The sequence below is a fragment of the Ranitomeya variabilis genome, chromosome 1, assembly GCF_051348905.1.
Source record: "Ranitomeya variabilis isolate aRanVar5 chromosome 1, aRanVar5.hap1, whole genome shotgun sequence".
Lineage (NCBI taxonomy): Eukaryota > Metazoa > Chordata > Amphibia > Anura > Dendrobatidae > Ranitomeya > Ranitomeya variabilis.
In genome coordinates, this window is record NC_135232.1 from 710,905,385 (window position 1) to 710,932,885 (window position 27,501).

At 46.2% G+C, this 27,501-nt stretch overlaps 1 protein-coding gene across 1 annotated transcript; it reads right to left on the minus strand.

Annotated features, from left to right (window-relative positions):
* Positions 1-1,629: 1,629 nt before the first annotated feature.
* On the minus strand, positions 1,630-21,230 carry LOC143778351 (glycogen phosphorylase, liver form). Its single transcript, XM_077267376.1, has 20 exons — positions 20,869-21,230; positions 17,283-17,384; positions 13,918-13,996; positions 13,320-13,423; positions 12,099-12,230; positions 11,905-12,016; positions 10,786-10,868; positions 10,453-10,596; positions 10,252-10,344; positions 9,929-10,075; positions 9,253-9,416; positions 8,777-8,891; positions 8,449-8,550; positions 6,650-6,797; positions 5,623-5,681; positions 5,110-5,251; positions 2,868-3,075; positions 2,650-2,784; positions 2,444-2,510; positions 1,630-2,139 (listed from the first exon to the last, which is right to left on the minus strand). The coding sequence occupies exons 1-20, from the start codon at positions 21,109-21,111 to the stop codon at positions 1,951-1,953; spliced, it is 2,568 nt and encodes an 855-aa protein (XP_077123491.1). The 5' UTR covers positions 21,112-21,230; the 3' UTR covers positions 1,630-1,950.
* Between the last annotated feature and the right edge of the window lie 6,271 nt (positions 21,231-27,501).

The window sequence follows — 27,501 nt, forward strand, 5'->3', positions numbered from 1 at the left end:
GTTCTCTCCATATTATGAATCCTGTACCCTGAGCACTAATCACGGCAGGGATGCTGGGAGTTGTAGTTAGGCACAAAGATCAAGGCAGACTTCTTAGGAAGCTTTTTAACCAGGCTATTCAGTGATCGGGCAATGAGTAGAGCGAATAGTGCGCTTGTCTGTACGCATGACATGTGTCCATAATGCAGACATCGAGATCAGTGGGGGATCAGTCCCATGTTTAAAGGGTTGTCGAAATAGTTCAGACTGAGCAAATAAAGAGTCACAAAGGTCTTAGTTACTTACCAGCAACTAATATTTTGGAGCCCATGGCAGCACCACAAGAGAGGAGATCCACCCTTCAGGGACAGGAAGCCTACCGACATAGAAGGGAGGCACATCTCCCATGTGTCAGTCGAATTACAGAGCCCGAGAGGACCTGCATGGTTAATGGCACAAATTTACAATACCCTAATAACGAATACCTTCACACTCCTGAATACTTACAGGAGGATGAAGTGCACACCTACATGTGATGCCAAGGGTGCTGTCATGGGCTCTGAAAAATACCGTTACCAGTAAGTAACAGACTTTTTATTCGGTCTCCCATGATAGCGCCACAAGAGAATTGGAGGTAAGGATATTGTTAAGGGGGTGGGGGAGTAAAAGCCTGCAGCACAGGTAAGAAGGGAAGGGGGGGAGGGGGACACAGGTATATCTCATATCTGAAGGACATCAGGGACAGGAAACCAACTGTGTGGAAGGGGTGCTGCCCTTTTAGGGCTGTAGGTTTTTTGTCCCTGAAGGGCAGATTCCCTCTCGTGGTGTTTTCATGGGGGGGGGAACCAAGTAAATATTTTAATTGTATCTTTGGGACCATATGGCCTATGGAAAGTAAATTTTAACCCTTTCTACAATGCAGCTTCCAGAAATAAGAGCCCTCTCCACTTTCTGAATTCCCTTTAATACCAAAGATCAGACATCGACCTATCAATATTTGGGTCTGAAATCTGAATGCTCCGTGCACAATTTTTCTTGTCAGCCACTAAACAGAAGCACATCTGATCCGAGGGAGGTTGCATATGATGGCGATGGGGGCAACATGTGGACCGCAAGCCCTTGGTTGTGCACCCATTGTGCTGGGTACACAGCACTGAGGTGACGTGTTTGGCTGCTGGATTAGTAAGCCCCCTCTACAGCACCATTGCTTGTGGACGACTAGCATAAAGGGTTGGTGGCACAGACAAGCAAGGGCCACTTATGCCCAGATCCATATCTCATCAGGGGGTAGCATTATACCAGTTTGGACTGGAGTTGTAGTTTTTTTTGCATTAGATCGGGTGGGTCTTTGGGACCCAACAGTTTGGGGGGCTTACTTACGTTTCTATGTATGCACAAAAAGCAGCGGCTAAAGGTGGTGCCTCCATGGATGAGGGGGCTTTTGTAGACTATGGTACTATTAAAGATTCCCTGACTTATTGCCCAGTCGCTCTTCCTTGACCTCTAGGAAAATGGGGATCACTGGATAATAAGGCAGGGTCTCCCTCACTGGAACCACTCCATCTTTTAGATAGTGGGCACCAGCAGAAAGTGGCAAACCTATTCGAGAACATTCTCCCCCCACCCCATGTAACAAAAGAGGATGAAGGCTCCATATAAATTCCTTTAATGATGGGACCGTAGTCATAACCATACATTTGGCCATAAAGCAACTACATGAGATTCCAACCAGTCCCTAAATAGCCAAGACTGGATCCTGAAGATCCGAGAAGGACCAACCCCTTTGTAGAAAACCAAATCTTGCTCTGCACCAGCCCAGTGCAACAACCTAATGCAAAGCAAGAGCATATAAAGCATGAAAAAGTCCAGGATCTGTGTCGGTGAGCCAGGTCGGTGGTCTGCCGACACCGAAAATGGAGGACTATAGGGATCTGAGATGAGTGCCAGCTTCACATCTCCAGGCTGCACTCATTATGCCTTTAGATTTGTTGGCTTTAGGTCCTCAAGGGCTTCTCTGGGTTCATTGGGGGGAGGAATTTTCAAATCAGACGGCTCTACGCCCCAGATATCTTTGGCATATTCCCTAATGGTCCGGTCACTGGAGAATTTGCCAGAAGCGGCAATATTCTTGATAACCACCTTGGTCCACTCTTTTGAATTCTGCACATAAAAGAAAAAAAAAAAATTACATACATTTTAACACTAGAAAAATTTACAGTAAAGCCATGATTTCTGCAGCCTCCACTAGGGGGAGCCAATGGCATCTGGTTTTATCACTGGATTTTATGGTCCCTCTAGTGTTGGCTCTGAGAATTATAGAATATAGGGTTATGTAGAAAATGGAACTATGAGAAATGTAAAAATCCAAACTAAGATCTAAATACATTTAATCATGAGATATTTGGATTAGAAACTAAATATTGGACATTCCCTTTAGAATACTAGTGAGTAGTGCTCAGCCTACCTTGTAGAGAGCGCTGACCCGCTCCTGGCACTTGACATAGGCTTCATAGTCGGCAAACACTTTAAATCTGGCAAAGATGGAAAATAAGAATTTAGGAGATGCAAGTGGTGTTAGTCTGAAGAAAAAAAATAAAAATAAAAATCTGGGGGCTGGGGACCAAGCTTGGTCTTTTGCATGCCATGAACGTTTGATTAGGGCATACTAACCTGTCATGGTAGAAGAGCATGTCCACCAGATCTTTAAAGAGGTCTGGCTTGGATGGAGAGAAGAAGCCACTTTGTATTTGGTCCATGACCTGCTTCAGTTCTGGAAGTCTATGGTAGTACTCCTGAGCGTTGTACCTGTGAGCATAGTAAGGAGAGGGTAAAGTCAGGCTGAGCCTTCAGCCATTGCTGCACACATTGCCCATGGTCACAGGTCTTACCCCTTCTTGTCCATTTCAGCCACATCCTCCACTCTCATGCCAAATATGAACAAGTTCTCTTCTCCGGCCTCTTCTGCCATCTCCACGTTGGCGCCATCCATGGTCCCAATGGTCAGGGCGCCATTCAGCATGAATTTCATGTTACCTGTTCCAGAAGCCTCAGTGCCCGCTGTGGATATCTGTTCTGACAAGTCTGTGGCTGGAATGACTACCAACAAAAATGCCAAGATTTGCAAACTTTGTCCAGCATGGATAGTCATGGAAGTTTGCAAATCCCTTTAGTGGGAAATTGCATGTAAATGGCTTCAAATCCCCCTGCCATCAGCTGCACTGTTATCATAACATTCATTTGGACTACAGATGGTGGCAGTGATGTGTCAGCTCCAATCTCCTCCGGAGTATTCTGCTGAAACAGGACAACCTCCTGCAGAAGCTTCTCCCTAGAGTTAGTGAGGTCCAGGCGCTGAGCCGACCCATCACTGCCATCATCTGTACTCCCAATAAGCATGTTCTGATGTCAGGGGCTTGGACTAGAGATGGGCGAACCCGACCAGTAAAGTTCGGGGTCAATAATGAACACCTACTGCTTGGGCATGGACTTCATCAGAAAGTCTGTTACTGTTCAGGTGCGGCACACCAAACACCGGATGTTACTCGCACTGTCATCTGCATGACAACATGAGGAACGCTGGCGGCTCTGATTGGTTTTAATGAAATGGGCGGTAATTATCTTGCCACCAATCATTGAAACCATAATCTCCTGTAAAAGAAACAAAAATAAATACAACCAGATCCCTCACCTGTCAGACACTGTCCAACAGTTATCCATGTCTGGGATTAATAGTTTAACCTGGATGGTGCCAAGATGCGACCGTCCAGGCTGAAAACCCACTGGAGAATGAGCTGCTGCGAGCTTAGTGTCGGTGACCTAAATCGGGTTTCCGCAACTCAGGCTGTGGGCCCTGAACTGCAGTGACTCACTGTGCTAGTGGCGATCTCAAAGAGGTAGCCACAGTTATGGGGCGCAGCTGGGAATGCATCCTCAGTGACGTCACCGCTAGTCTTTGAACTTGAGCATCTTGGCACAAGACAAGTTGAAAACCCTTTATCCCAGACATGGATTACGGCGCAAGACAGAACATCGGACAGACAGGATTTTTTTTTTTTTTTTTTTTTTTACAGGAGACAATGACTTCAATGGAATGGGCATTATACTCACCTGTTTAATCCTTTTTTTAATTTTAAAGAAAAGACTTTATACTTGCTGTGTTATATTGTAAAACAACATCTAGATAGTTACTAATCCGTTGGCTTGATTACACCAGAAATAAGGCGACAACCCCACTTGCCACCGCTACAGGGCAAGTGTGAAGAGCCAGGCAAAGTGCCTGCGATTTTTAGGCTGAGGTGTGGGAGGGGACATCCATGCCCCCTTAACCCCCAATTGTCTGCTTTAGGTTGGCTGGTTGATTTAAAAATAAAAAAAAAGTGAAGGGGACCCCCATGCCGATTTATAGTGCAGGCTCCCATCAGCCGCCACATGCTCTTGCTTTTATTAATGGCAGCAAGCTGATGGGAGCAGTAGTCCCATCAGCTGATGCCTGTGACCATAGATAAAACGCTTGTCATCATCTCACAGCTTGGGAGCCACAGCTTTGACCGGCAGTAATGATCTTGCTGCCAATCAGAAGCGGTTTTTGCCACGCTGTAATGCACATGACCGCGCAGCAAACACTGGATGTTCGGGCCCAGCCATTCATGGGAATGGGTTCCAGGTACCTGAACCAAACGTGTTCTTTAACTGTTCAGCCGAACCTGAATATCCAGGGGTTCGCCCATCACTAGTTTGGAATTCACTTACAAAAACCTTTAACTTTTTCTGCACAGTGTTTTCACGCCAGTTTTGCCCAGCTCTGACAAAACAAGAAGAGCCGTGCAGCGAGGTGTGGTGATCCCAGCTAGTCAAATTCATGATGCGCTGCAGTGTTCACTAAGTCACAAAATTTTACTCCAGTCTCTGACTGGAGTAAGATTGCAGTGAGGCACAGGGAGTAGCGCGCCACTTCATGCTTTGTCTGATCTATTAAGTGGCGTGCGTCTTAGTGAATCAGCAGCCTCGCACTCATCAAGACTGACATGATAGACGTGTGTCTTGATTGGGGTCTTATTGTACAATCTTTTAAGACTTCTGAACCCTGCTACGTACAGAATATTCCGTGTATCCATACAATGCGGGACTGACCTTTCTCCGCAAGGGACACTCTGTAGTTCTCCAAGTAAATGACTTTCAGCTTGTTCCCTATCATGGGGTCATTGTTCACGATCTCCCCCACGGCGGTGATGAGTTTTATGATATTTTTTGCCATGTAATAGCCAGGAGCAGCCTTTAAAGAAAAAAATATAAAATTATGGAAAAGGACATGCAGTACTATTTTATAACTTTGCACAGGTGACATCTGCACCCCTGTCCCCGAGTTCATGCGGCTGCAGTTGAGGACAGAGGTTTAATAAACATTTTATAGTGGGGTTTAATGCCACTGATGTGATAAAATGGCTATGTGCAGCCACCACTAGAGGGAGCTCAGTGCATACAGAAAGCTCCCCTAGTGGTGGCTGCAGGAAGTCCGTATTAAAAAAGCAGAGCCTTCCTGAACAGAAAATGGTCAATATAAGCCATAGATTTGTCCCAGCTCCAAGTAACATTATAAATTATACATTTTAGGACTACAATTAGAGAAGACCGACAAAATTATACCTTTCCTCCAATAATGACAGTCCTTGGCACAAATTCCTTTGTGGGATTTGCTCTTATTCCTTAAAGAAGAAAAAGATACTTATAACTTAAGTAAACTGAAATACTTGAAGATCTGCAGTAAAAAAAAAAAAAAAAAAGTTCAGGAGCCATATTACCTGTAAGTCTATGTGCTTAGCGTATACTGTTTTGTGGGTTAACACTCTTTAAAGCCTTCCTGCCCACAGTCGGAGCAAGTATAGAGACCCCCGTCTGCCCCACAGAGAAACAATTACTTGCCATATCATTTTACAGCTCCAGAACGGATTTATCACCCGAGATAGATGTGAGCAATTACATACACCTCGTACCTCATTTCCCCAGCACCCCCCATAAATCATCTTGTACACAGGTGGGGATAATCAGACACCTAATGAGCCTTCCCCATAGAGGGGGGCCGGGACAGAGGTGACAGTCGACCCACTAAACAGATGTTCCCTCCTCGGCACCTGAAATCTCAGATTGTGAGCGAAGGAGAAATCTAGATTTATAACCCGCCATTACAGAAAGAAGGACGACTGAAATCTACAGCCATGATTGCACCCAGGACACAACTAAGAGGTGTGTCTATTAAGGGGGTCTCCCCTTTGAGGGACCCTTAAGTGGAAAAAAAAAAAGTGAATATTGAGCAGATCGCATTTAAATAAATGGGTTGTGTACAGGTTGTGATGTGTCCTCCAAGGATGCAGGGACAGTGGGTCACTGGTTTCTATAAGATTTTAAAATACTGTATTAGTAAATTACAAGTGAAAGGGTGTGCTTGGTTTGGGGTTCATCTATTACAGCATCTTTCTCTGCAGAACCTGGCCTGTGGGTGCACTACACAGATCATGCATTGATTTCTCTGACAACTGTAATACTTTGGTCTACCTGCGGGGTTGCTATAGGGAAAGTGAAGACCTGTGCTTTTCTCATTGCTGCAATTAGTTTATTACTAATCCGCTAAACCTCAAATATGCACAACTGGAGGAGTGGGAATGAGAACACTCACTGTTGTACATGGTGATGATATGGAGACAGTTCAGCAGTTGCCTCTTATACTCGTGGATTCGCTTTACTTGCACATCAAACATGGAGGACGGGTTCAGTTTTATTTTGTATGCCTTCTCAAGATATTGGATAAACTTTATCTTGTTCTCCTAAAGCAGAATGAGAAATTGATACAAAAGTATATATATACACACTAGCTATTGAACCCGTTCTACGCCCGGGTGGCGAGCATTTATATTGGTATATGGTCTCCAACCTGGTATGTGCTGCTCCCATCTTGCTCTCCCATCCTGTCATGTGCTGCTACATCCTGCGCCCCCATCCTGTCATGTGCTGCTCCATCCTTCATCCCCATCCTGTCATGTGCTGCTCCATCCGGCATCCCCATTCTGTCATGTGCTGCTCCCATCCTGTGCCCCCATTCTGTCATGTGTGTGCCCCCATTCTGTCATGTGCTGTTCCCATCGTGCGCAATAATTCTGTCATGTGCTGCGCCCCCATTCTGTCGTGTGCTGCTCCCATCCTGCGCCCCCATTCTGTCATGTGCTGCTCCCATCCTGTGCCCCCATTCTGTTGTAATGTGATGCACCCATTCTGCCTGTTCCGGTTTCCATTCTGCCATATGTTGCTCTCATCTTTCTCTCTCCGGCTCTACTGCCCGAGTGCGGCAGTGCTGAGTGCGGGCGGCTGTGCGTGGCAGTGCTGAGTGCGGGCGGCTGTGCGTGGCAGTGCTGAGTGCGGGCGGCTGTGCGTGGCAGTGCTGAGTGCGGGCGGCTGTGCGTGGCAGTGCTGAGTGCGGGCGGCTGTGCGTGGCAGTGCTGAGTGCGGGCGGCTGTGCGTGGCAGTGCTGAGTGCGGGCGGCTGTGCGTGGCAGTGCTGAGTGCGGGCGGCTGTGCGTGGCAGTGCTGAGTGCGGGCGGCTGTGCGTGGCAGTGCTGAGTGCGGGCGGCTGTGCGTGGCAGTGCTGAGTGCGGGCGGCTGTGCGTGGCAGTGCTGAGTGCGGGCGGCTGTGCACACGCTACCTGATTCCTTTCCGACGCCATTTTATTTGTACTCCTGCTGCCGGAATCGGCGCCTGCGCAGTCCGCGCTTTCCGGTGCCATTTTCTTGAAGACACACTGAGGTATCCAAGAAAATGGCGCCGGAAAGCGCGGACTGCGCAGGCGCCGATCCCGGCAGCAGGAGGTCCAAGAAAATGGCGGCGGAAAGGAATCAGGTGGCGTAAGTAACAGATTGCTGTGGCATGAACTGCCACAGCATCATCAGGGCGCAATCATGTCCACGGTGTCCCCACGGATCATAAATGTCCCCCTGCTCCAGGCAGTCCGCGCTTTCCGGTGCCATTTTTTTTTTCTGGCACTGGCTATAATCTAACGCTAGGAGCGTCGCGCCTGCTCAGTCTATAAAGGCTTCGGACAGAGTGACGCTCCCAGCGTTATATTAGATTTTTTTTTTTTTTTTTTTTTAAACAAATCTTGCAATTTTAAAACATACAGGAAGTAGTAGTGTAGTATTTTGCCTAGTAGCCAGCGTGAGAATTGTAAAATTTAATAGTTCTCCAAAATATAATAAAGTTATATATTTATACATCACTCTATGTAATATTTTAGGTCCAACACAGTCAATTTGTTAATCTGTGCCTCTATAGCAGGTTAGGTCTAGGCAGGGAATATGGGGCTTTACGTCAGAGCTACAGAGATAAATACAGACATTCTGCACAGAACTGAGGACCAGTTACATAAATTGGGGATATTCCTTCTAAAACCCGAACACAATCCTACTGTACATAACGGTCACGCACCTCCTTCACTTTGGAGACGTCCCTGATGAAAATGTTATCATCCACATACTTGTTCAGTTTGCTCAGCTGGCTCAGGTCCTTCACGTAGTCTTCTCCTATTTTCTGAAATAGAAGGATGCAAGGGTTAACCCTCCAGGATACACTTCTGACCTGATGGGAATTGTAGTTCTGCAATAGCTTCCATTGGTGCAGACGCGCTCGGGGCCTGGTGCAATGCAAGAAGACACCAGCACTATAAGTGGCCCCATGGTGGGTGGAGGGGCCCCTGTGACAGTTTTCATTGTGCCCGTGTGGCAGCCTCCATCAGAACTTTAGATTTAATATTCACCTCTGCTATGAGTTCTGCAAGTCCCGGATTACACAGGAGGAGCCAGCGCCTGGGAGTGATCCCGTTTGTCTTGTTCTGGAACTTTTCTGGTTCGATTTCACTAAAGTCTTTAAACCTAGAGAAGAATGAGCAGCTTAACCCAGGGGTCTGACCCATCATAAACATCTGATTATTGGAGGACTCGCCACAACCGTGCATTTCATAGAAAGCCCATTCATTTCAATGGGATGTGCAATGCTTTATTTCCACTGCGGGGGAGCTGCAGGGAAAAAAACAAAACTAATCTGTAAAGAAAAATTATGGTAGTCTCAAGCAATCACAGCTGGTCCCAACGGCCGGGCAGAGAGATCAGAGGGGCACCCCAAGATCGAACTGTGTCGTTCAGCACTGAAGCCATTTTAACCCCTTTGGTAAAGTTATGGCCCAGAGCAGCGGGCCGAGAGGTTTGCCATCAGTGGATGGGTCAGGTAACTTACACGTCATTCTTCACAATCTCCGAGTGGATTCTGGCCACCCCGTTCACCGCATGGGATCCGACAATACACAAGTGAGCCATGTTAATCCTTTTGATTCCATCTTCTTCAATCAGAGACATTCTTCTCATACGGTCAACATCTCCTGGGTACAGGGCGGAAATTCTCTGGAGGAAGAGTAGGAAATACACAAAATTGGGCAATTTATGACATTTCCTTCAGGTTTTTTTTTTTTAATGTTTCTGGAGATCCCAATTGCAGAATTCCGCACAGATTGCAGCGAGCTCGTCATAAGACTGGCATGCGCAAAGCCAGTTTTTGTTAATTGCACCCCCCTCACTGATGAATTTATAGAGTTTCCGCTGCAAGAGCTCAGCAAAAAGTGTGCGCACTTCGGAACCTTTTTTTTTAATTATATTAAATATTTTTATGTAAAAATAAAAATACTTCCCCAATTGTGAAAGGAAAGGATTATCTTATGCCAAGCAACTCCTCCTGCCTGTTCCAGTCCTTCACATGCACCCACCTCCGAGTGAAGCCCATTAGTGTCCCCGCACAGTACATGGCCCCTCATTGCACGATGCCCTCCCCACCACAGACTTTACAGATTATGGAATAATGCAACATTCAGAGAATTCTGCATACAAAACGTATTGGAAGAAGAACACTGCGGACTTACATCCAAATGCCTCTGGTTTATCTCGTAGATGATCTGCAGATGTCTCGGAAGCAACTTCTCCACGAGATCCACCGGCCAGCGCTCCAGAGCTTCAGGCAATACGGTGTGGTTTGTGTAAGCATAAGTGTTCTTGGTGATTTCCCATGCCTTAAAGTAAAAAAAAAAATAAAAAAAAATAAAAACCCTATAAAAACACAGATATCTATCCCCAGGAGTGAGACTAAGGAGAACAGAGCTTGCCGCTTGTTTTGGCACTTCCACGTCCCCAGAAATGTATTCTGAAAAGTGCAGGGGGCCAGGTCAGATCTGGACATTGTCATTACCTTTTCCCAGGGAAGTTTTTCTATATCTAGGAAGATCCTCATCAGCTCTGGGATCCCCAGTGCAGGGTGAGTGTCATTCAGCTGTATGGCAACCTGGAGAGAAGAAAGGAAAGAATAGAAGTTGTCACATTGTATATACTTGGAAGAAAAATTCCAGATTCATAAAAAAAGGAGGAAATCATAATAAAATCAGACACCTACCTTCTCCGGAAAAGTATCAAAGCCAGTCCTCACAGAGTCCCTGCACCCGAATCTAGAGGCCTTGAATCGACGGATGATGTCTTGTAGGGAAGCTGCCACCACAAAGTACTCCTGCTTAAGGCGCAGCTCCTTCCCCTCGAAGAACTGAGCAAAGATGAGAAGATGAAAGTAACATCGAATTCTGGGAAAATTTACATTTAAATTTTAAAGCCAAAAACCGTACTAGACTGCTGAAAAAAAAGTGAAGATCCAATACTGCCCTCTAGTGTCATCTTCAGAGCATTACATCCCTTTTGTATATGCTGAGTATTTAGTGGAGGAGCCAGGACTCACATTATCGTTTGGATACAGGACGCGGGAGATGTTCTCAGCCAGGTTCCGGTCTAGGACAGCCTGGATATAGTCACCAACATTAACTGTAAAGGAATACAGAAGCAGATATATGGCCACTCTAAGGAGATGGTGGCACAAGACATGGATTTACCAATATACAGTATATCTTACAGAAAGAACAGGGGATAGGCAGGAATTGCTGATGAGCCTTTGTAATCAACCACTTCCTGCCTATTGTAATAATACGGCAACCTCAGAGGAAGCAAGTCCAAGAACTGCGGTCCATGAAGATTACCATATCTGGAATTAACGCAACTTCTTAAAGAAACACACATGCACTCAGTGAAGGTGCAATACCCAGGAATGGCCACTACACAGTGCATGGAGCTGTGCAATCTGGCACCATTGGCAGATCCAGGTTTTTGGGTTTTTGTTTGTTTTTAGCTCCACATATCCATTTTCATTGTTACTTCCATTTGTGATGTCTTAAACCCCCCCCCCCCACACATATTAGATGGCTATCATCCCATCCAACCTAGGTATAATGTATATGGCGGATCACATACAGAAATTTGATGGTGGCCAAGATTGGATGGTGGATTTGGACAATTATCTACACAAAAGCAAAACTTTCTTCAGGAAATATTTTGTGCATCTGCAGATGAGAGGGCCCAGTACATATGTACTTACTATGTAAGTATTGGAAAGAGAAACACCGGCACACTGTCCTTTTAAAAGAATTGTGCAAAAGGAAGAAACTTCAGCACCACCGAAGATGGCTCCCACCCTGCTTGCATCATTTCCCTATTCCTGCCCCACAGACATCCTCCTTGACATGAAAGATCTTAGGATTTACATTATTGCCTACCAGCACCTGCAACAGATGTCCCTGACAGAGGCCGCTCCAGGCCAAAATGTTGGACTACATCTGTTTGACTCCTTACTGCATCAAAATAAAATTTACACTGCAGCAAGACCTACAGTCTCGTTTTCTTTTGTGGTGCAGAGGTTCCTCCCTCTACCAGTACATAGCATTGTCCTGCATCTAACAAACCAACAGCCCAATGGTGGCGAGAGTCAACTTATGGTCATCAGTGCCCGACAGCCCCGCACACTCACAGTCTCTGAGGTTAAAGTCATTTGGCGCTCTGGCAGACCAAAGCCTCATAGTATTGACCGTGTTATTCATATACCCGGGCACCGGAGTGTCGTATGGCATCGCCAGAACCACCTATAACGGAAAAAGGTGAATATTAGACTAACAATGGGCAGAGGAACCAGATATGGAGTTCTAGCATGATCTCCAACCTCACCTGGGTGTCCACCCAACGGACGCCTGTCTTTGTGTTCTCCACTCGCCCATAGAAGTGAACAGGCAGCATGTACTCCGGCCGGGCCTTCTCCCAAGGATTTCCATGTCTCAGCCAGTCATCTGCTTCCTCAACCTGCACAAGATGGGCGATATATGAGACAAGACCATATGGATTCCCAAGTATTGGCGTTACATCCCTACCGGGCCATAAGCATCCAGCTCTGCCCCATTGGAGACCAGTGCTATTAAAGACTTGAGAGTGGCCAGGATTACAGATTTTGGAGGTCCTAGTAACCTCATGTTATACCAATGAGCTTATACAGGCCTCGCAGTTCTAGGACAGCTTGTATGCAATCATCTTCCCTGCCATGTATAGTCCAGGCCAGCACGATTAGCACATTACACAGGAAGTGTGGGTAAAGATACGTTAACTAAGGGACCTGGCCTTGGGCAACAACTTTTGTTTTTCTTCCAAAACCTGAGTTTCTCAATGACCCTTTACCAAATATTTCCTGAAATCTAAAAACGAGACAATAGTGGAGAGATGGGACTATAGTGGTGGGTCCGGTCACATACGAGGGATTGCAATTATAGCCTGGCACAAACCACATGCAGAAGTGTTAGGCATTAATAGTGCTATGGAAGCGGGTGAGGGGCTCATGACTAACAGACCTGAGATAACACTATGCTTTTAAGGGAAGAGTCAGATGGCCATATGTATCGGACAGGGATTGCAATGCTCGCACTGGCTGGCAACTCTCCGGAAGGGAGCAGCATAGCTGCATAGAAATACATGCAGTCACACCTTAGTAAGGATGGCAAGGAGAGCCTCCAGCAAGTCAGCATTACAATGCAATCCCCATCCGATTTATATGGCTGTCTGACTCTTCCCAAAGTGTAACCTAAACATTAAATGCCTCCAGGTCAAGGGATACTTTTGGCCAAAGTCCTCAGGCAGTGCCCCAATGCCCCTCTGGGTGGTGGTCACCAACTAACTAGAAAATATCAAACAGGTAGATATTCTCCCAATTTTGGTGTTATCCTGGGACACCCAGGTCACAAGCCCCTCTAGCCCACTGGGCACATTGGTGCAGTCTATGGAAACCCAGATCCAATTGGGATTTTAGGAAAGAAAGACAAGAATATGAAATTAGTTTCTGAAAGCTCCAGCTTTCTGACATGGAAGAATATTATGGAGACTGCAGTAATAGAAATTGCGCACCTGCCAACCATCTCTGATCTTCTGGTTAAAAATGCCATACTCATAGCGGATGCCATATCCGTAGGCAGCGAGACCCAAGGTGGCCATGGAGTCCAGGAAACAAGCTGGAAAAGAGAAATATATCACTTGGAAGAACCAAATATGCCCCTAAAACTTAATGGGGGCAAGACTTCTCCTGTATCAGCAGGGCCAGGCAATATAATCTTATAACCGTAAGGACTGTATGGGGTGAATGCACTCGTTACATTAGGGCTCATTAATACGCATTATGGAGGTCTTCTGCCCTAGAAGCATGGCCACCTAGAGAGGGGATTATGTAGTAGTGAGATTTGGTGAAGCCAGGACTACTACCCCCATTCCAAGTTCAGTGGAGCTGCTCCAGTTAATAGATCACCAAGTGGAACAGCAGAACAAACAATGTATTCCCCGTGTCGTCTTGGCGGTCTTAATGTCAATGCCCCAGGTCGTCCTGAAGACTGTTACACACGAGTATAAATACTTAATTTCAGGAGGTTTCATGACAGATGAATAAACCACAGGAATTAGCCTTAATTGTTGTAAAAAATCTCAGCCATTTCCACTGTCCCCGCAGACTGACCTGCAAGACGTCCAAGACCACCATTACCAAGCCCAGCGTCCTCCTCCATCTCCTCCAGTTCTTCAATATCCAGTCCAAGCTACAGAATGACAAGATTCAAGAAAATCATTAAGGGCACAACATACCTGGTCTATTAATGGAGTTTGAAGATCAAAAAGGGGAGACAAAAAAAAAAAAAAACACGTGACGTCAATTACAAATTCTTTGTTCCGACAGTGGTTTTTAATTCCAGTGGTAAAGATGCATAGTATATGGCTTGTTGTTTAAGTTACCTGCCACCTCTGTCAGTCAGCAGTGGCCGGTCTCCTAGGTAATCCATTTGCTGTAGAGCTAGCAAGTGCTCCTCTGAAGCGGGCTAGATCACCATCACTTTGTAACTGAGGCTGTAGAGGTGAAGTTGGACCTTGCAGGATGGAGTGCATGGTTCTGGCCAGTGGCTCATGCTGCCAGTGCCAATTGTTAGGTATCAGGGGCATAATGCGCTCCTGAAAATATGATCCTGTGACAACCCATTAAAAAAAAAAAAGAAAGTCCCTCATTTTGGAAGGGGGGGGGGGGGGGGGGGGGAAGCACCCGTCTCTGGAGTACCCAACATCATAGCAGTGCATTACACATACATGTCAATGAGGACTGTAAAGGCCCCGTCTCACATAGCGAGATCGCTAGCGAGATCGCTGCTGAGTCACAAGTTTTGTGACGCAACAGCGACCTCAGTAGCGATCTCGCTATGTGTGACACGTACCAGCGATCAGGCCCCTGCTGCGAGATCGCTGGTCGTGTCAGAATGGCCTGGACCTTTTTTTGGTCGTTGAGGTCCCGCTGACATCGCTGAATCGGTGTGTGTGACACCGATCCAACGATGTCTTCACTGGTAACCAGGGTAAACATCGGGTTACTAAGCGCAGGGCCGCGCTTAGTAACCCGATGTTTACCCTGGTTACCAGCGTAAATGTAAAAAAAAAACAAACACTACATACTCACCTTCTGATGTCCGTCAGGTCCCTTGGCGTCTGCTTCCTGCTCAGACTGAGCGCCGCAAAGTGAGAGCGCAGCACAGCAGTGACGTCACCGCTGCGCTCTGCTCAGCCTCTCACTGTACGGCGGCTCAGTGAGAGCAGGAAGCAGACGCCAAGGGACCTGACGGGCAACAGATGGTGAGTATGTAGTGTTTGTTTTTTTTTTACATTTACGCTGGTAACCAGGGTAAACATCGGGTTACTAAGCGCGGCCCTGCGCTTAGTAACCCGATGTTTACCCTGGTTACCCGGGTGCTGCAGGGGGACTTCGGCATCGTTGAAAACAGTTTCAACGATGCCGAAGTCGTTCCCCTGATCGTTGGTCGCTGGAGAGAGCTGTCTGTGTGACAGCTCCCCAGCGACCACACAGCGACGCTGCAGCGATCAGCATCGTTGTCTGTATCGCTGCAGCGTCGCTGTGTGAGACGGGGCCTTAACTCACTTCACCTGTGGGGGCGCTGCAGGAGAAGAGCACACTTTTTGGCAGGTAGCCAAACAGATCACAGGGGATGACCATTTGCAAAATGATTAACAGATAACCCCTTCATGGCCCTGACTCGCTACATATGGAACTAGATGGGAGACAAGGAATCCCCCAAACATCCAAAGGAAAATATTTAATTCTCTGCAACTTTCCCTTTGTGCACAATATATTTAAAATGTTAACTTTAGACTGACAACCGAGATTAATGCCCTACTAGATTTTCCTACACTTACAGCACGGCAGTGGAACATTATGGGAACATATTCAGATTAACGCATCTTCAGGAAACATCGGATAATAGCACTTACACTGCTCCGTCCCATCATTGTCCCCAGGTCAGAGCAGAGGACGAGAATCCCATTCCCAGAAAGACATTACAGAACACTGCAGCAAGAAGAGCCCAAGAGCAAGAAGACAGAATGGATCAGACGTAGGGAAAGTGGGATTTCATGGATAGACTTTGGTAGGAAAGACAAGCGAGCGCTGAGGACCCTCCAACCAATGCACTACTGAGGGGCCTGATGCCAGAAGATCACAGACAGAAGGACAGTTTCTTGGGAGATGTCAGGAGCTGGTCTGAGCCTCAAGAAGTTGGAGGTTTTGGCTCCAGCAATCGGTCCAGTCCCGGTTTAGTGGGGTCTGATCTATTGGGGGCCGTCTAATGATTTCGTTTCTACTCTGCTCGCGTCCTGCGTCTCACAGACCAATGTCACATTAGGTTATAATCCAGTGCTAATGAACATGTACAAGGGGGGGGGGGGGGGGGGGGAGGCGGACCTCAATATTCAAATAGAATAGTTTTGCTTTCTGTATCTGCATTAAAAAAAAAAAAAAAAAAATTTAAAAGGCTCAGTTTACCGTCCATGTTTTCCCTGATATCAGGACCTCATTTATAGGGGTCATGCTATGGGTCCTCAGGACTGGTCAGCAAGCTCTTCACAGGGAAGCTCCACATTAAAAGGGTTTTTTATGGTAGATCCTCCGGGACCATCACATATTAGAACCACCGCATTCTCCACCCCTTCAATTAAGCTTTTCTGCAGTTTTCTCTGTCTTTCCCATACACTTCAGTAGAGGGTTGTGTCTGATCCACCCCAAGCTGGAGAAATAAGGTTTAGAGACCACCTATACTCCTTTTCCACCCCATATTATGCCATAATACAGGACAAAAGAAAGAAAGAAAGAAAAAAAAAAAAAAAAAAAAGACACAACCAAACACCAAGCCACCACATTCTCTGCTCACCAGCTTTTTTTCCCCTTTCTGTATTTCTTCAAATATTACAATTAAAACCAGATAAATTTTATAAGAAATCTCTGTCTCAGGAGCTCAGCCAAACAGCCCCTGCCCATCTTTCTTCCTCACTTAGAGGATTGTAAGGCCTCTTTCACATTTCCGTCAGTACGGAGCCGACGCAAACCGTCAGCCCGACGGACGTTGGGCACAATAGTGCACAGCGTGGGCAGTGAATGCAGTTTTCAGACGCATCCGCTGCCCATTGTGAGTTCTGGGGCGGAGTTCCGGCAGCGCATGCGTGGTCAGAAATGGCAGTTTCGATGGACGAAAAAACATTACATTGAACGTTTTTTTGGGCCGCCAAATACTGACGCATCCAGCGCACGACGTATGGAACGTGTGTCCATACATCACGATGCGTTGGTAATACAAGTCTATGTGAAAAAAACGCATCCTGCGGGCAACTTTGCAGGATGCGTTATTTTCCCCCCACAGAATGACGCATTGCGATGTTCACATTCCGACGGAAGTGTGAAAGAGGCCTTAGACAACTGGCTGCAGCAGGAACCTCCCCCCACTGCCAATCTGAAATAGGACAAAAGATCGTACATGACCAGAGTCTACGCGTTACCTGATAGATGGCTTCATCACAAGCGTTCTGCAGCCCCAGGTTAATCATGGTGTTCTGCAGGGTCCGGCCCATGTAGAATTCCAGGGACAGGTAGTATGTTCTCTGCAAGACATTAACAAAGGTGGTCAGGAATTAACACTACGGCGTCCAGGACATAGTCTGCGGGGGGTTCTACACCACATTACATACATCTAGGACGTTCCAAATATATGGAAATATGGTGACGACCCCAATGGGCAAGTCCCTTATACCACATGGTCAGTCAGTTATCACAAGGAAGAAATGAAGTGACTATGGTAATTAGTGTTATTAGCAAGTTGCAGACAATCTCAAGGCCGATTCATTTCTCTGCAGCAGTCTGACTGCAGGGCAAATGTCTGGAATGAAAAGTATCATAGGAACGCTGTGGTTAATCCAGGACCTGCTGCTAGAAGTCACCAACTTCACACCAGAGTAAAGGTGCTAGCCTCTGCGGCAGTACAGGGGTGCAGAACTTTGATCCACAAGAGATCTTGCAAACGGAACTGATCGATTAAGGTCTACCACTGCAGTCTAACAATAGTGAAGAAAAAAAATAAATAAATATAAATCTACATCTATATCTTTTTTTTTCCCACCCCCCATTCTGTAGTGGGATGCTTAGGCTATGTGCACACGATGCGGATTTAGTGCAGATTTTTCCACGCAGAAACGCTGCAGATCCGCACTGATTTACAGTACAATGTAAATCAATGGGTAAAAAAAAAAAAAAAAAAAAAAAAAAAGCCGTGCAGAAAAGTGAGTGCGGAAATGCTGCGGATTTAAGAGAAGTGCATGTCACTTTTGTGCGGATCAGCAGCATTTCTGCACCCCTCCATGATAGAAATCCGCAGTGGGAAAAAGACGCAGAAAACCCGCATCAATTCCATGGCAAATCAGCACAAAATCTGCATAAAAACTGCGGCAAATCCGCAGCTGCGGCTTCTGCCAGGAGATGCGGATTCTGCCAGGAGATGCGGATTTTGTGTAGAAAATTCAGCACCCCATTCCCTACGTGTGCACATAAAAAATAAATAAATAAATAAAAAAGGCACCGAGTTGCAAAGCTTTTTAGACATCCAAGCATTTTTTTTGCCTGTTTTTGAAGGGAGAAACTCCTTTAATTATGGTTTCTGAAAACAATTAATTTTACAGTACAATTTCCATGAAGTTTTACTCTCTCTTATCTAAGATCTTTTGAATCTTTACTTCCAGTGGTTGTGTGATGGATACAGAGGGGTATAGTTTGCTAAAAGGTATCAGTGCTGAGTATCGGGACCCCCGATTTTCCGGCTTCAAAAGGATAATTTAGAGCTTTGTCCTCTTCTAGGATGTCACTGGACTTTGGCACCCTGACCACCCGACGGTGCAGGGAGCTGCGGCTGGCACCAGTCACTTTTATTGGGTGGTGGGGACACCGCGGTGCAGAGGAAATACCGTACGTAGTAAGCAGCATTACACAATTCTTCATTCTCAAGGGTAGTACCCCATAATCATATAGTGATCATTTCCCCCCCACTATCCCAGCTTGCAGGCTGGCTGACTAGTCAGAGAGCAAAGTCAGCAAAGTTTAACAGTGAAGGTCAATGCTGGGATTACAAAATCTTACCTACTGTGTCACCATGGAAGGTTGTCCAACAACACAGGAATGCAAGAGATGGAGAAGGTTTTATGGTGACGCAAGAGGTTTAACCCCTCAAGCAAGAGAGCAGTACTAACCTCATATGGAGAATATGTTTAGCCTATCTCCTGAGGAACTTGCTTGGAAAGCAGCTCACCCTCGAGGTCCACAGATCATGCCCCAGTGTACGGACAATCACAATGCCCCACAGTCTGTGAAAATTCTATTTTTTTTTTTTTTATTTTTTTTTTTTTTATAAGATGGAGAAATGTCAATCTTTCCAAAAGAACTAATTCCTGCATTCACTGTAGGATTTTATGCTAGAGTTGGCTTAAACAGTAGTCGGACTTGTAAGAACCTGGGCCCAGCACAGTATCCCCTACAGACCCAGCTATAAAGGAATAATCCTGCAAATATTGTTCTATGCAATGCGTCACACTGTATATCTCCATCTATTGCAAAACTACAACTACCAGCATGCCTTCACAGCCAGTTACAAAATTGCACTAAAGTCTCAGGGGCAGAAATATCATTAGTGCAACCTACACGGCTGCACAGGGGCCATGTCTACCTCCAAAGCAGATAGAATTATGCATTATGATGAACTCTAGGGTGCAAAGGACCCTCACATTGTGCTTGCACGGGGTCTCTGTGTCTGCCAGTCCTAAACCTATTAATTTCCCCACATCCTGATTACAGGACCTTGGTTTAACAAGTTAATAATGGAGAAACTTTCAGCAACTACACCCATAACAGATGACAGCAGGCACGAGAAATGTCATCTATAACTGCAGGGCCTGTAGTGCACAACATATCCAGATATCCCCTACAGCGCCCAATCCTAATCCGTACAACATATCCAGATATCCCTACAGCGCCCAATCCTAATCTGTACAACATATCCAGGTATCCCCTACAGCGCCCAATCCTAATCCGCCCCACATATCCAGATATCCCCTATAGTGCCCAATCCTAATCCGCACAACATATCCAGATATCCCCTACAGCGCCCAATCCTAATCCGTACAACATATCCAGATATCCCCTATAGTGCCCAATCCTAATCCGTACAACATATCCAGATATCCCCTACAGCGCCCAATCCTAATCCACACAACATATCCAGGTATCCCTACAGCGCCCAATCCTAATCTGTACAACATATCCAGGTATCCCCTACAGCGCCCAATCCTAATCCGCCCCACATATCCAGATATCCCTACAGCGCCCAATCCTAATCTGTACAACATATCCAGGTATCCCCTACAGCGCCCAATCCTAATCCGTACAACATATCCAGATATCCCCTACAGCCCCCAATCCTAATCCGTACAACATATCCAGATATCCCCTACAGTGGCCAATCCTAATCCGTACAACATATCCAGATATCCCCTACAGTGGCCAATCCTAATCCGTACAACATATCCAGATATCCCTACAGCGCCCAATCCTAATCTGTACAACATATCCAGATATCCCTACAGCGCCCAATCCTAATCCACACAACATATCCAGATATCCCTACAGCGCCCAATCCTAATCCACACAACACATCCAGATATCCCCTACAGTGGCCAATCCTAATCCGTACTACATATCCGGATATGCCCTATAGTGCCCAATCCTAATCCGCACAACATATCCAGATCTCTCCTATAGCACACAATCCCAGTCTGTGGTATAGAGCACATTGGAGGCAGGTACTGTATAGGGGCAGTTAACAAAACTGCTTGCATGATTGCCTCTGGATAATGGAGTCTCAGGACTTACTTCCTGTCAGAAAGGGTTAATAGCAGGAGAGCACAGGGATGTCAATAACAGGGAGCGTTACCTCAATGTAACAACAAACATTTCCTCCAGCAGAGACCACAAGACCCCCAAGTGTTATTAGTGCAGCGAGCACACAGCTGCCCCCAGGACACAGGATTGCAAGGAGGCCAGTACCTTGGGGTCCTTCTCATAGTAGTACTGCTGGGTCCTGATCCACCTGCCCACCAGGTGGTCCCGAACAGTGTGGGCCAGAGCGAAGTAGTAGTCTCTGGTGGTGGAGACATTTCTGTCTTTGACCAGGGTGAAGTGTAAATGTCTGTTGAAGCCTTTCTTCAGCTCGGAGACATTTTCCACCCCGACAATCCCCCTGATGCTGATCTGCCTCCTCTTCTCCTGGTCAGTCAGGGGCTTAGCCATGTCTGCTGTGCAGTGTGGGGGTCCGGAGAGCAGGGAGAGGGCTGGAGGCTGTACTTTATAGCTATGGAGCCTCTAACTTCCCCTGTGCTGCCTCCACCCACAGTGTGATTACTGGGCTGGGGCTGTGGCTGCAAACCCCATCCACCAATAGTGGTGTTACAGGGGGTGCCACCCTGCAGCCCACCTGGCACATAGCTGCACACTGTCACTTCTGCTACTGCAGGGTATAACTTCAGGGCTCTGCAGGAATTACCAGTTTTCTACCATTAGTGCTGGTCATTGTGGAACTAGAAGTCCCAGCATAACTTGCAGTTACTGGTTTTTGAGGTGTGCTAGGTTATAAACATCACATTTTACAAGTAGAAGCTGAAGCGGAGCTGCATGTTACCTCTTCCTGTACATGATCGCTTTCTTGTGCAGGAAGTTTATTTATTTTACTCACTTTTATTTCCACAGACATCATCACTGTCCCCATCGGGGCTCACAATCTACATTCCCTATCAGTATGTTCGTGGAGACCCATATATACTCATTGCAGATGTCGTCCTTGGTGGCAGGGCCGGACTGGCCATAGGGCAGTTCTGGCAAACGCCAGAAGGGCTGGTGCCAGTAGTGGGCCGCTGCACACTGTGCCGTTGTCAGCGGCGCCAGCGCCGACTCGCCCCCCCGCCGCATTCAACTATACCGGCGATAGACGCCGGTACAGTTGAATGCAATGATGGAGGAAAGAGCGTCTAACGACGCTCCCTCTCCCATCATTCCCCGCTCTGCCTCACGCTGACACGGCGGGTGCGCGATGACATCATATCAACGCGCACCTGCTGTGTGCCGGGCAGTGAAGCGGCAGCCACCAAGACTGGAGCAGGGAGCAACGCGGGCAAGAGGAGAGGTGAGAAGTGTGTTTTTTTTTTAAACTGGACTGTGGGGCCATTCTCGGGGGGGAAGGGGGGCTGTGCTGTATACTATAGTATACTACTACGTGGGCTGTGTGGGCTGTATACTACTGTGAGGGCTGTATACTACTACGTGGGCTATGTGGGCTGTATACTACTGTGAGGGCTGTATACTACTACGTGGGCTATGTGGGCTGTATACTACTGTGAGGGCTGTATACTACTACGTGGGTTGTGTGGGCTGTATACTACTGTGATGGCTGTATACTACTGTGTGGGCTGTATACTACTGTGTGGGCTGCATACTACTACGTGGGCTGTGTGCTGTATACTACTGTGATGGCTGTATACTACTACTTGGGCTGTGTGGGCTGTATACTACTGTGTGGGCTATATACTACTACGTGGGCTGTGTGGGCTGTATACTACTGTGTGGGCTGTATACTACTACGTGGCCTGTGTGGGCTGTATACTACTGTGTGGGCTGTATACTACTGTGGGCTGTATACTACTATGTGGGCTGTATACTACTACGTGGGCTGTGTGGGCTGTATACTACTACGTGGGCTGTGTGTGCTGTATCCTACTGTGTGGGCTGTATACTACTACGTGGGCTGTATGCTGTATACTACTGTGTGTGCTGTATACTACTGTGTGGGCTGTGTGGGCTGTATACTACTGCGTGGGCTGTGTGTGCTGTATACTACTGTGTGGGCTGTATACTACTGTGTGGGTTCTGTGTGCTGTATACTACTGTGTGGGCTGTATACTACTGTGTGGGCTGTGTGTGCTGTATACTACTGTGTGGGCTGTATACTACTGTGTGTGCTGTATACTACTGTGTGGGCTGTGTGTGCTGTATACTACCCTGTGGGCTGTGCTGTATACTACTACGTGGGCTGTGCTGTATACTACTCTGTGGGCTGTGCTGTATACTACGTGGGCCGTGCTATATTATGCAGGCTGTGCTATATACTATGCAGGCTGTGCTATATACTATGCGGGTTGTGCTATATACTATGCGGGTTGTGCTATATACTATGTGGGCTTTGCTATATACTATGTGGGTTGTGCTATATACTATGCGGGCTTTGCTATATACTATGGGGGGTATACTATAGTCTATGAGGAGGCCGTGTTATATACTATGTGGCTGTGTTATATACTATTGTGGGGGTATATTATATTCTATGGGGTAGGCTGTGTTATATACTATGGGGGGCTGCATTATATTCTATGGGGGGCTACATTATATATTATGGGGAGGTGGGCTGTATTATATTCTATGGGGGGCTGTATTAGATTTTATGAGGGATGATTGCATCATACTCTTTGATGGGGCTGCATTATATTCTATGGGGAGGTGGGCTGTATTCTATTCTATTCGGGGCTACATTATATTCTATGGGGGGCTGTATTATATTTATATTCTATGAGGGGTGATTGCATCATACTCTGAGGGGGCTGCATTAAACTATGAGGGGGGCTGCATTATTTTCTATGGGGGGTTACATACTCTGTGGGGTGGCTGCATTATACTCTGTGGGGTGGTGGCTGCATTATACTATATGGGGATGCATTATACTGTATCGAGGACTATAGGGAATACGTTATACTATATGAAGAACTATGGGGTGCATTATACTAGGGGAAGTGAATTGTACTACATGGATGACTATGGCGGGGCATTATACTATATGGAGCACTATGAGGAGTGTATTATACTATGTGGAGGACTGAGCAGTGTATTTTAATATATGGAGGACTATAGGAAGTGTATTATACTACATGGAGCACTATGAGGAGTGTATTATGCTATATGGAGGACTGAGCAGTGTATTATACTATATGGAGGACTGTGGTGCACATTATAATATATGGAGGACTATGGGGTGTATTTTACTAAACAAGTAAAATGCTGCATATTCAGATTGTTTTTGCTGGAACAAAAATCCTTGTTCTCAGCAGCACATCGCCAGCGTAAACTGTAGAGGTGCTGCTGATAACATGATACTGTATGGTGATCTGTTAGTGATCTATTAGTGATCGTTCTGTCCCATCATTATTCCTCAGCTGGTGGAAAGAGGCCGGGAAACAAGCGTTAAACAACTTCAGTATTGTCGATCAAACTCATTTAGCGGCCTGAACTCAGCGCATGTAAATACAACCGAAATGCTTTTGTGTGATGTGCAATATGTTAGCATTTGGGGTCACATTTTAAACTTTGCCTAGGGCCCCACTTTGCCTAAAACCGGCCCTGCCTACAAGTGTACAAAGATATTATACAGTCACCATGTGACAAGTGGGCCTGTGTAACTTCAGAATTTTAGACCCAGTCCGGCCCTGGCAGTGAGAGACAGACATATATTTTCAAAGCTTCTATACTTATATCCAGAGTCTTGTGCTTCCATCCAGAGTCTTGAGAGTAATGGACTACCTGTCTCCAGACCCCCTTTTATACATCAGGGATTTTGCAGGTGGTGACCTCATTTCCTGGACATGTATGCATGTCCTTGCGTACCAAGGCGTTCTCATAGACAGTAATGGGTTGTTTTGACGCACTCATCCACATGCGTACGTCTGTGCTAAATTGACGCCTCAAAAAGTGCAACATGTTGCGTTCACCGCACACCGCGAAACGATGCATGCGTACGCACCCGCATGCAAATGCATGCTAACGCATTTCTCTGCATACACAATGTTAAATATATATACGCATGTGGATCGGCAAGCAGGTATATGCTGCGCACACATATGCAAATGTGAACCCAGCCTTAGAATCGGGGGTTCTGGTGGAGATTTTGCATTGTGCCCCACAAGCTTCACGACACTGGATGTCATTGATATACCCATAAGTATTGACCGACTCCTCATATCTTGTTCCTGGCTAGATCTATTATGTTGCAAGAGATCCTGAAATGAGATTTCCTAAAAGAGTAGATGTGTTACTCAGGTTGCTGGAAAAGCTGGATGACAGCCCCTATATGAGTTGACATGGTGGGCATGCTGAATGTCACATATCTTTCCAAAAAGCAAATATAATGATGTAGCTACGCAGGCACAATAAGATGTCATCTGTAATAAATGGCAGAGCTGCTCCGGTAACCACTTCCCTGTGCGTGTTTATTGTTTTCTTACCTTGCTAAGTCATATTCCTTGGCTGGAGGCCATCAATGGGTTCGCAAATACAATACCGGCTTTGTGCAACATATAAGCCCATACATACTGGAAACAGCGCCCCATTTGTTCATGGCTGAGACTGGTATTGCAATACAGTCACAGCTGCAATACCAGTTCATGGACAAGAGTGGCGTTTTTTTGTGGAAGAAAGCTTCCATGTTTTTCTAATTTTGCAATACTAAAGAGGATCTTATGGTCAGATTGCAGAGGTCACATTATAAATTGTGGGATCCCCGCTAATCCGAGATCGAAGATCTGACCTAAGATCCGTAGTCTAATCTTTGACAACCAATTTAACCTTTGCTATGCACATGGGTAGCCCCGCCTTACCAGTTTTTCCTCTCGTCTCCCGCAGTGGGTACAGTAATTTCTATTGGACGTTGATCCCTATACATTTTAATGCTGCAATTTACAGAAGTTACAGTTTAACCTTCCAGTGGTAAATAATTAGGTTCAGACATTTCCTCGCAGACGCTCAGCCAGTTTACTGCCTTTGGTGAAAGAATAAGTGGCTGCTGAATTGTTTGCAAACAGATTAAAAAAAAAAAATATTCACGTATAAAGCATTTTAACACTTTTTTAGTTTATTTATATACATGCATTTCTAGAGAAAATATACTCGTTATAGGGTATTAATTGTGATACATTAGCAGTGATTCTACCTAGGACTGCAGATAAACCTACTACATTATCTCTAGGCCTCACTGAGAACACATGCAAGCTCTGCAATCCCAGCATGCATGTTTATGGGGGAGTCAAGCTGCATGAAACTTAACCCAGGCGAAAGCCCTTGATGAAATCCGGGAATGAGCATGTTGTAGGTAAGCAAAATCAAAGAGGTGTAGCAGAAGCTTCTCTGTATGATATACAGTAAGATAATCGTGAATGAGTGTTGATAAAAATGCTTGTTTCACAATTATCCTGCCATGGAAACAGGCTGCCAGTGATTCTGATGAACAAGCAAAACGCTTGTTCATTGGGTGGAATGATCTTTTGTGCAGCATAAAAGCTCATCGTTCTTGGTGGTGCATCATCCTGTGTAAACAGGACTCGCACCCTGAGAACAATGGCAGCCTATGTGCACTGAGCGAACTACTAGAGATCTAAATGATGGCCGATCGGTAAAGGCTTACCTGTTGGTGGTGGTATCGTGCCACCAGTAGATCTGTGTAAATGGACCCTTATATACATGCCCACAACAATGCATAATGAGACACCAGAGCTTGAACCATGGTGAAAACTAAAAAGTATCGGACCCCTGGGTGGTGAAGAACAATGGGCGATTGACCCTTTCACCTTCCCTATATACAGCCCTGCTGACTTATCATTTGCATTAGGCTGTGTGCACACGTAGCATATTTTTCGCGTTTTTTCGCTATAAAAACGCTATAAAACCGCGAAAAAAAGGCTAACATTAAGCATCCTATGTAATAGAATGCAATCCACATTTTTTGTGCACATGCTGCATTTTTTTCCTGAGCGGAATCGCATTCCAGAAAAAAACGCAGCATGTTCATTAAATTTGCGGAATCGCGGCGATTCTGCACACATAGGAGTGCATTGATCTGCTTACTTCCCGCACGGGGCTGTGCACACCATGCGGGAAGTAAGCAGATCATGTGCGGTTGGTGCCCAGGGTGGAGGAGAGGAGACTCTCCTCCATGGACTGGGCACCGTATAATTGGTAAAAAAAAAAATTAAAATAAAAAATAGTGATATACTCACCTTCGATGGCCCCCGCAGTCTTCCCGCCTCTCCGGTGCACGCTGCCGCTTCGGTTCCTATAGCTGCTGGGCGGTGAAGGACCTGCGATGACGTCACGGTCTTGTGATTGGTCGCGAGACCGCTCATGTGACCGCTCACGCGACCAATCACAAGCCGCGACGTCATCGAAGGTCCTGCACACGCGCACCATCTATAGGAACGGACGCCGCTGAGGTCTGCAGGTGAGTATAACCATTTTTTTTATTTTTTTTGTTATTTTTAAACATTCTATCTTTTACTATTGATGCTGCATAGGCAGCATCTATAGTAAAAAGTTGGTCACACTTGTCAAACACTATGTTTGACAAGTGTGACCAACCTGTCAATCAGTTTTCCAAGCGATGTTACAGATCGCTTGGAAAACTCTAGCATTCTGCAAGCTAATTATGCTTGCAAAACGCTAGTTTTCTGCGGGTATATGCATGCTAATTCTGCATGCGATATACCCACGGCAGGAGGCGCAGAATTTCCGCGGAAATTTCCGCGGCAATTCTGCAACGTGTGCACTTAGCCTTACAGTCACACAACTTCCCCATGTAATAATAGCCATGTA

What these genes read in the sequence shown, in the direction of transcription:
- LOC143778351 (XM_077267376.1), bottom strand. Translation starts at nt 21,111, where the DNA reads ATGGCTAAGCCCCTGACTGACCAGGAGAAGAGGAGGCAGATCAGCATC. An exon ending in GTGATGAAGCCATCTATCAG is followed by an intron (nt 13,997 to 17,282) that starts GTAACGCGTAGA and finishes GTCATTCTGTAG; the next exon opens with CTTGGACTGGATATTGAAGA. An exon ending in TGGTCTTGGACGTCTTGCAG is followed by an intron (nt 13,424 to 13,917) that starts GTCAGTCTGCGG and finishes TCTCTTTTCCAG; the next exon opens with CTTGTTTCCTGGACTCCATG.